Source organism: Styela clava, chromosome 12 (assembly GCF_964204865.1).
Source record: "Styela clava chromosome 12, kaStyClav1.hap1.2, whole genome shotgun sequence".
Lineage (NCBI taxonomy): Eukaryota > Metazoa > Chordata > Ascidiacea > Stolidobranchia > Styelidae > Styela > Styela clava.
The window spans coordinates 12,394,362-12,404,696 of record NC_135261.1 but is presented as its reverse complement, the minus strand read 5'-3'; the positions used below and the strand labels follow the sequence as shown (position 1 = coordinate 12,404,696).

Here is a 10,335-nt window from a genome sequence, read left to right as displayed (position 1 = left end):
GATTTTGACCAAGTTACTCAATCCAACGCTGCCACTTGCTTCGAAAATTTCCTCTGCCAAAAACTTGAAATCATTGTAGGCATTCTTGTTATCGCTTTCATGCCCAAGGCCGGCAAGCAGTGTAAGAGTGAGCTGAATTGCCTGCCTACAGAGCTTTCCTAATTCATTGAAGTCAAAATAAAAATCGGCTTGTTTTTCGTGTGGCTGCAGTTAAATATGCACCAAAAAGATACTTTGTTATCATCTGAAGATAGGTCTTTCAAGTGAGTACAGAGTCTTTCAATAAATCTGACTACTGGAGGTAATTTTTCCATAGTTAATGTTGCTCAATTTATCAACTCTTGGGCAGTCATATTCCAGTGTTTGTGTTCACTCAAATGATGCGTCTGAAGCTTGGCAATCTTGCTGTGAGTGACTGCTTGTGCTTGGAGTGATATCGCTTTTTTTAAAATGCCCTTGATAAATCTGCAAGCTCTTATAAAAAAATATCGTTTAGCACAAACAAATTAGCTTTGATTTGCATTCCAGTTTTTCAAAGCAGAAAACTGCCACTGGATCACGAATTTATTGTTCTTTGCAGTATTCAATAAGTATACATCATAGTTTATTACAAGCGCTTTTATAGCAAAATGACGAGACAGCCACCTTACAGTACTCCTTAGAGGGAGATTAGGTTATGATCAGATGCCAGAAACATAACCATTTTTTTGAAAATCACTAATATTGATGATGTAAAACATCTCGATTTCTTCTAGAATTGATTGACTGTGACTATAGCAATAACCCTCATGATTTTACCCCGATTTCGGAGTTTTACTCCCATTTCAGTTAAAATTACGAAAACAAAGTTAGTTTTTCCAAAAATTCGAACAAAGACTTTAGTATGAATCAAATTTCTCCACGTTTAAGAACATAACAAGTTCTGTCATTATCAAATTAAAATTTATATTTTCAAGACCTTGAATCTATACTATTATAGATGCTTGTACCCATGATAAAAAGAAATTGTTTAGTACACCAGACCATCAATATCAAATAGCAAAAAGAAATCATATCACACAGGCAAATACAAAAATAGCACAGTATATAAATATCACAGTAAAATGCAACAATATCAGCAAAAATAACAGCTAATATGAATCAATTTCACAGCGCATCCTTTACCAAAAACAAGAAGGTACCCCCAAAGTTGTTATGAGAACTATTTCCAAAAAATATCATGTAAGCTAATCATAATTTGGCCTTAATCAATCAATATCGATTACTGGAACTTACCTATTTAATTTCAGATAACACGAAACACTAGTTAGATTCCCATTTTTGTCATATACACCAAGTCTTAATCGTTTAGGCCCCCAAAGGCCCTGATCCGGACCTGTCTGTGTTTGATATATTAAAAAATTAAAGCGAGTTTTCGTCATTGTCAAGCAGATTCGCAAACCTTGTTGATTTTCATTTCTAATTCCTGCTACAGCAGAAAAGTCATATCGGCATAGGTCTAAATGGCAACATTAAGATTTGTTTTCAAGACTACATTCCTCATGTAAGTTATACTAACCTTGATTGGTCAAATTTTGGCACAGCACCATCATAATCTTTCACTATAGCTCTTCATTGCCCATTTTTCGTAAAAATTCAATTGAGATTTTTTATTTGAAGCTGAATTACTTACTGACTGCTTCAGCGAGTTTTACATAATAATGTAAAAGTACGTGATCTCAACTGGTTTCTTATGAGAGGTGCTTCATGAGAAATCATTATATAACCGTCGCTGGACTGATTGACGCAAGTTTTACTTTGAAAACGCTTGGTAGGAAACACTCGTCAACCTAGGATGTGGACCTATGGACCGTTCTGGTGTTGTGATGTCGCTGTGAAAAAATCACTTTTCTCTTAAACCAATTGCTTTGAAACTACTTATATCTAAGCTCGTTTTTTTTAAAAAAAGTCATTCTAGGGAAAAACTGTTCAATTAATCTAACTAGCACATTTTCTTTTCAAGGCCATAGAGATAGAAATTTTCAAACCTTTCAAATGGGTAATGTTGGGGACAAGCATTATAAAGCTGGTATTAAATTTCGAACCGGTTCATTCCGGAAATTTGAAAACGTCTTAAAAATGAATATTAGACCAAAATTGAATATCGAGGCGCCTTGGCCTAATGATCGGCGGTGTGGCGCATCGTGTTAGGAATACGCTCGCCACCGCATCTCTGATTACCCTTCGTGGGATCGCAGGTTCGAATCCCATGCGGGGATGATCATGTGCGAGAGAATTGCTGGACTCCTCGGCGCCGTGGGGGGTTCACATAACCGCTGGTCGGTTACGGCTTCTCCACCGCCAAAGTCCATGCTTCCAAAAACAAATAACTGGCTAACTAATCCCATACCCGACCTGGTAACCGGATGAGAGGCCGTGGTTCGCCATATGATTAAGTCGTCTTATCAACTTTCCTCTCCCCCGGGATAAATATGTGAATTTTATCCTATCCTATGATAAATCCGGCCCTGCGTACATATCTGCAACCTAGTGTTAGTTCTGGAGCGATTGACCTGAAACTCATCTCGGGGCGCGTCCTTGAAACACTACAGCACCACAAGCCATGGACCCTGTTACTGGCAACACAACTGGAGCACGACTCCCGGCAGCCGCGTGAGAATTAATATAAACATATATAACTACTGTAAATTGTGCCTGAAGAGTAATGTATGGATATAACCATCTTCAAACAACGCGTCCACCGCTGTGCTGATGATAAGTTTTTTTCCCATACACAAGCACCTGGTTTACTATTTAATTATTTGCTCAATTTTCTCATTTAAAACTTGATCACATGTCAGATTCATGCTAAAATCGGATAAAATAATATTTTTAAACAAATATAGAGGTACACATGGTCAAAAATGACAATACAATATGACTAAGGATATATTATTTAAGTTGATATAATGGATGGGCCAAAAAAATGTTTTTTGCCCCAACCTGATATAACCATAGAAATCGAGATTCTGGCAATGACCAAACAATATTAGAATAGCAAATTAAAGATTATAGAGATCTATGGCCGTTCAAGTAATAACCCATGACATTTTGAGGACCATCATAATATGTATAGGTTGGGATTATGTTTTTAGTTTTTCTTTGATTAGGTAGGTATACTTTTCTGAATGGTGCGATTTGCAGAAAGCAATCCTGAAGTAGAAACAAAATCACCAAAAATCTCAGGATCTAAACTCTGCAGCACGTTTTTGTTAAGCCCGATAACCCAATATAATAATGATGGTCCATTAAAATGGTGTTGCATGAAAATTGTTTGATTTTTCAAAGTGACAATAACAGCTCAACACAATAATTTATACTATGTCAGTGCAAATCTTCACATTAAAAATTCTTCAACAATGCTCACATTATTACGTTTTGTTTTTAAAAATGACATATAAATTGAATTCCATTAAATACACACTGGCCACAAATTAACAATAAACATATTTGAAAAAGAATTGCATACATCCATCACAGCGATTAGATACACCAGAAATGGCCGTTGCTACGGATGTACAAGAATGTTGACACACATATGCAAATTACATACAAAACGAGTACATAGAACAATCCAAATAGATTTTTCCTCGTAAATCCTTGCACGGATGCATTTACAATTTTATGCGAAGCACTTTGACATGCGGTGAGCTGATCAATTTTTGTCCCGAAAATTTAACACTTTAATTTCCGTTTGGGTATGATTGTACCCAAAAGTGTCAGTAACAAAGGGCGCACAAAAGTTGGTGTTTTCTCTAGAATATGTTCCAAAGGATCTGGGTTATTTTTTGGTCACCCTGTAGTTATGTATAGATATCTTGAACTCAATGTAGGAGGTCATTCAAATGACAATTAATACCTCCACCTCTACTCCTTGCTGCTGTTTGGCAGTAGATTCTTTGACTTGAGCAGGGGTGGAAAAAAGACATGCTAATTGTGATAAGTGACATTGTGTGATAATTGATGAACAATTAGCACGAAAGCACTATTTCTGGCAATTAATATTTAAAACTACTATGATGTTTTGAATTGTGTGTATACACAAAGTTTTTACAAAAATTGGGTATTTTGAATCTCAGTGAATGAATCGGCAAGGGTATGAAAACGGCAATATTGACAATAATTAGAGCAAGCAACACTTCGAAGAAGATTGATTGTTCATTTGTCATATTGGCGTCCATAATTTGTTCGCTCAAAGTTTTTTGACTAGCCAAAAACAATTTTTCACAACGTTCCACCTTTGAGTGTAATTTAACATTGCAAAATAATCCATGTCATATGCGACAAATTCATAACATTACTAAAATTCTTCATTTGTAAATTATTTATATAAATAACATTCATATTTTCAACAAAATCTTCCGTGCTCAATGATTTGTAAAATAAAATAAAAATAACATGAAATTGAACAATGCAATCACATTTAGTCAAAAAGGGTTTTCAATTATTTTGTGTAGCACTTCCTCAAAGCCCAGGTCTTTATTAAATATATGTGCATGTGCAATCATGGTGACAAATGTAAGTCGTGATTCGGATGGGTCTGACCATGTAGATGATTTGTACTATTTTTTACGTTTGTAAATTTTGTCTAAAAGTTCTAAAAACACAACTCTAGGAATATTGGGATGATTGAATTCTTTGATATCCGTCGACAACTTAGCATATGTCTCTTCTTCGTACTTGTGGTAATGAGATTCTAAATTTAATTGCTCGTAGACATCCACCACAGCTCGTTTTTTTTCTTTATCCCACTTTCCATAGTTTTTCTGTGCAAAAATAGTCCACAATGAATGAATAGACATCAAAAAGAAAAACTGATTGGGGAACAATTGTCCTCAAAAATGTGATTACTTGTATTTTTTTGTCTAAATTCCATTAAAAAAAACTACCTCCGGATTTTGGGCCATTAAAGAAATGTACTGATTTTATAAATATTTGCTTGATGAAAACTGCAAAGCAAGCAAACTGGTGAGATACCAACCCCCAAGAAGATTTACTGAATACCTATACATTTCCAACATGGAATGAAGTCGAGTGATGAAGTAATAAAATGTTAATAAATTTTATTGCCAATATGTACTTGTACTAAGCAAACCAAATTACTTGGAAAGTTGGAAGTTTTGCACATCTGGTTCATTGAAATTACTCTCCTAAATCTCATAAAAACAGCCTTATGGCAACTGGCAAACATGAATATTTCGAAGAAAGTAACTAAAGAAGGAAGATGCACAGTTCATAGAAACTTACAGAACAATTATATTTACCTGTAAAACTTGTCGTTGTTCGGATGAACAGAGTTCAAGTGCTTTTACGATTAACCAGCAACATTTATTCGATTCTATATCAGTTCCGATCTTTCCTGTTATGTCTGGATTTCCATAACAATCTATAAAATCATCCTGTACCTAAGAATCGATAGTAAATTTTCTTAGTAAATGTTACCTAGATTTGGTGATACGATGAAGAAATTCTCACAAAATTAGGAAACTATTGTACTGTTTCTATCTCTTTTGACGTCAGTAAGAGAACAATATACAAACACTAAGATGAAGGCCCTATATGTCATTTATAAAGCATGATCTTGGAAGAATGGATCAGTAACAAAAGATGCATACAATGTCCAAATAATCTACTTCGATTGAAGAGAGCCTAATACCACTTTCAACAAAATAAATTTGAATTTATTCAAAATCAGTGCAGATTCCAAGATTAAATAGCCATATCTGACAGTTGTGAATACTGCACATTTTAATTAACGATATTTTTTTAAATAAGAATGCTGAAAATACCTGAAAATAACAGCCCATTTCTGTTAAAATAGAACACGATTTTTTCAACGTCGTTTCATCTGCATTTCCAGTCTGGTTAAAAATATGATCACATTATATTAATAAATTGTATTTTTACATTTTACACTAGTGCAAGGAGTAAGAGAATATTTTTGATAAAATAAAACAAAATAGAAATAGTTGCATCAAAATGCAAATGGTAAAATTCAGAGTCACAAATTGTAAGACTAAACAAGCATTAAAACAATTCTATTTAATGTTTGTTAATTATTATGAAGAATTATTTACAGTTCTTTTAATAAATTGTAACAAATCTAGATGATAATTTTCGATTATTTCTGAAAATAAAATTGATTATGTTTCTTTTGAGTTATAATGCAAACATATTGATTAGGTATACATTGCACAGTACAGTTGGTCCAAGTATTAACTTATAATCAGTTAGTCATGACTCAGTATTCAAGAGAGACATGTGCAGATTTGATAAACCAGGACTGCATAGTTCCGCATGAGCTGCGCAATTTATTGTGATGATTCCGTAAAATCAATGTAACAGTAACAGCCTGTACTCACCAGGTAGAGCGCACAAGCAATAGGAAGATAGAAAGAATAAAATGATGTTTTATATTTGATGATTGCATAATAACGTTCCTTAGTAAAATAAGTGAAATCAACTTCAGGTTTCTCAGAAGTTTCCATGTCCAAACTCTGTCCCAGCTCGGTGAATGTCATAACCTGTGGTAATAAAACAAGGAGTGAGCTGTATACACAACAGTAAATATTATATGGTAATCGTGAAATAGATTCAGTTACATTGTTAAAAAGTTACATTTTATGAACAATTTTTACAGTGTTACAACTAAATTTGAATGCTTTCTCAAAAAATTCCTTTAGATATTTTTAATTGACTAAAGCATCAAAATTTGGTTTTAGTTTGGTTGTGGAAGCATCAGTTGGGCCAAATTGAATTACCCGCTAAGCCGAATTTTGGCCCGCGGGCCATCGTTTGCCCATGTCAGCTCTAATCACCATGGCTTCAGGCACAAAATGTTTTTTACTGGAAAAACAAACAAAAAACCGAAGTTTCTGAATGTTAGAGTGACTGAAAACTCAGCAATTATTTCAGTCCTACCATATCAACTTGTTACGATGTAAGAGTGAAATGAATACAACATACCTCGCGAAACAAGTCCACCAAATCTGCGTAGTATGGCTTGTGCCTACAATGATATTTTAACAGAAGAAACACACATGATTCCAATACCATGCTGTCATTCACTGCCTGGAAATGATAACATCATTTGAATGAAAAAGTTTGAAATTTGAACTGCAACCCGTCATCACATGGCATTAACATATTCACAATTGAAATAGGCTTTGTATATTATATTTGTGTCATTTTCTGACACCCTAATTCCTAACCACGACTCGTATTCCAGATCAAGGGCTCCCAACCTTTTTTTCAAGTGACTCAATTTTTCTAAAAAATAAATTTTGAAAAATCTCGCAACACAAGTATTATACTCAAATACTAAATGGTGCGTAGTTCTTTTATGGCTGCAAAATTATTATTAAATTATTACTGAGAAACTATCGTTTTTATATTTATGTTACCAGTAATTACTACAAAGTCCAATCCCAAATGTAGGCCTATAATTGAAAAACAATTTTACAAACAAAAAACTCAGCAAGATAAAGCATGGAATGGGTGGGTGCTCAAGAAAGATTCCAATTTATTCACCTATATTGGAATGAGTGGTTATGGGTAGCTGATTGAAGCGTGCCCACAAACCATAAAATTCCACACATGCCATGCTTGCATACTATTCTTATTGCGGGAAGATAATGAAGTTCAGCTTATGACGGGTATCTTGACATTTAGCAGAATGGTACCCAGTAAATGACATTAAGCTAATACTTTTAAGTTATTAAGATTTTTTTGTTTCAATTCAATATACTATACCTGTAATCCAACACCGTCATTCTTATACCAACATGGTTTTCCACGCCTCGTTTGTGATTGGTCCATAATGTCATCAGCAACCAAAAATGAAGCTTGCATCTAAGAAAGTGGATAAAAAAGGAATATAAGACTAACCGTAATAATACATATAGAGCTAATATATAGAGTTATTTTCAAATATTAATATATGATTTTGCAACAAGTTCAAAGCTCAAACCTTGACTACAATGACAAACAGTTTTATTGTGAGATTAAAGTTTATGCACTTTTCAACGGCCTTCTTTGTTTATAACTGACCTTTCCTGAATTACATGGAATCTAGGTGTTTATACAACAAAGAAATGCAGTGATTATTTTTCAATGATTGGGTCAATTAATAAAGTCATTAAAGTGTGAAACAATTCTAAAAAAATTTTGACAAACTAATTAACGTATGTGACAGAAAGATTGATTTTATTCAATCATGTCATTGTTTACTTTGATTTCCAATAAATCATTGACAAATACAAACACAATCGAATAGGCCGTACCTTGTCTTTTATAATTTATATTTGGAAATGGTCTAATACAGAATATATTCAATATTATTATAAATAGGTACAGTAGAAACTTTTTGGCTTTTAACTTTCCTCATTCTTGATGGTGATTAGGTCTCATAAAGTCTTTTTTGGGTGAATTTTTTGAGTGAATTTCATGGTTTTATTGTATGTACCTTTTCAACACATGCTTGCTTGATATTACATTACATTAGAGGATATAATTCCTCATTTAATAACAATTTGCTTAAATTTCATCTATATATGAAAATTATTAAAAATGACAGATTGTATAATATGAGCTAATTCTTACAATTTCAATTGCCCATCCGAGAGATAAAGCAATTTTTAGATCCTCTTCTTTTACGTTATCTTTCCCCATAACATGAAGATAAGATGACACAGTTGCCAAACCTCTCATCCTCTTCCCGGATCTGGCATTGTAGTTCAAAAGTTCCTGAAATCAAAAGCAACAGAATTTAGTTTAATCGTGACATAAGATTCTATCATTTTTTATGGTTTGCTGCAATATTAATATGATTTAATCACGACACACATCGCCGTCACATGAATAAAATTCATGCGCCGAACTAATTATGAAAAATCGAATGGTATCAAACTGCCAATTTTAGAATGAATTGGTTTTTTAGTTTATTGAGCATACTTATTTGTTTGCGATTTTGTGGCGATATGGAGGTGGCAGAGTCATCTGCCAGTGGTTTGTGTTGACAGTTATAACTGATGCCTTCAAATATAGGGTTTATGCTTGGAACCGGAGAGCGGTATCACACTAGTCAGTACGGCACACTAAACAGATTGAGCGACATTGTCTCGTTTCAGAGAAACCCATTTTACCGATGATCAGACACACACACCCCTCCTTTTGGAGGACGTCTGGACATTGTTGTCCCCCAATATCGGTAAAAATACAGTATAATGAAGATACACAAAATACTACAAAAAAGTGCAATCTAATAACGTCATCCTTGAATTCCTCAGAAAAAAAATATTTCGATTTACTGAAGGGAAATTTTTTTTACGGTGACTTTAGAGAGTTATTAGCAAAAAACAGCCATTTTGGTCATGTGACGACCGCGATTAATTTAGACAAGCATGGCGCGATATGACACATTTGACGTGGTGCCAGACGCCCCTCGTTTGTGAGATACATTGAGTGTTTGATTCATTTACCCGAATGGAGGGAAATTCTTGGAATTTGGATAGTGTGCCGAACTGCTAGTATAGATACTATTTTAAATATATCGTATTCGTGGTTCTCAGTCCTAAAGTTGCATATTTTTATTGATACATTTATTCAAAAAATCAACTTGTGTAGCTGCCAATTACAAACTTAAAAATTGAAAACTGGCCAAGTGTTAACCAGGCCTGATTGGGTGTCATATTTTTATACTTATAACTGTATAAATAAAACAGAAATAAGTAAACTTATGAATGAAACTTCTTATAAAGAAAACAGAAATATAACCATAGACTACAACAGCTTACCTCAATTCTTTCATAACTCCACATAATACTGCTATCTTTATCTCCATTAAGAGATGGGGGTGCTTTTATCAATTGCTTGACAATTGATGGAAAATGGTTTTCAAATAAATCCCACAACTCAATACCAGACGTTACATTTCCATCAGATGTGCTCATTTTTTTCACACTTTCAATTCATTCAGACATTAACGAATCAATCACTTTCCCAATTCAGCAATTAGAGCTTTAAAATTTCCGTTTGGCAAATCTGCTTATGCTGTTATGTAAATTAGAAATTGTTGAAAGTCAGTTCAGTCAGTCAGTACACAAAGTTGTAACGTTAAGTGTGTCTGTTACTGTACTTCTGTACTTAGAAAAGAATATGATTTACATTTTACCCCGGGCTGCATCGACATCACAATCACGTCATAGAGCTTGCCGAATATACGTACAATCGCCCAAAATGGCATCGGCGCCGACGATAAAGAACTGACTTAACGTCACCGATCTCTATCCTATTGGG

General features: G+C 34.0%; 1 protein-coding gene across 1 annotated transcript; it reads right to left on the bottom strand.

Moving 5' to 3' along the window:
* Positions 1–2,780: 2,780 nt before the first annotated feature.
* Positions 2,781–10,131, bottom strand: LOC120329548 (farnesyl pyrophosphate synthase-like). The gene is made up of 8 exons (XM_039396197.2): positions 9,834–10,131; positions 8,641–8,784; positions 7,792–7,890; positions 7,006–7,110; positions 6,402–6,563; positions 5,829–5,900; positions 5,304–5,444; positions 2,781–4,805 (listed from the first exon to the last, which is right to left on the bottom strand). Exons 1-8 carry the CDS (start codon positions 9,987–9,989, stop codon positions 4,602–4,604), a joined length of 1,083 nt encoding a protein of 360 aa, XP_039252131.2. The 5' UTR covers positions 9,990–10,131; the 3' UTR covers positions 2,781–4,601.
* Positions 10,132–10,335: the final 204 nt, after the last annotated feature.

Bases quoted from the DNA above. Each gene is read 5' to 3' on its own strand.
- LOC120329548 (XM_039396197.2), bottom strand. From the start codon at position 9,989: ATGAGCACATCTGATGGAAATGTAACGTCTGGTATTGAGTTGTGGGAT. The intron at 5,901-6,401 runs GTGAGTACAGGC...ATTTTTAACCAG, and splicing joins TTGCTTGTGCGCTCTACCTG to ACTGGAAATGCAGATGAAAC. The intron at 5,445-5,828 runs GTATTTTCAGCA...ATCGATTCTTAG, and splicing joins AAATGGGCTGTTATTTTCAG to GTACAGGATGATTTTATAGA.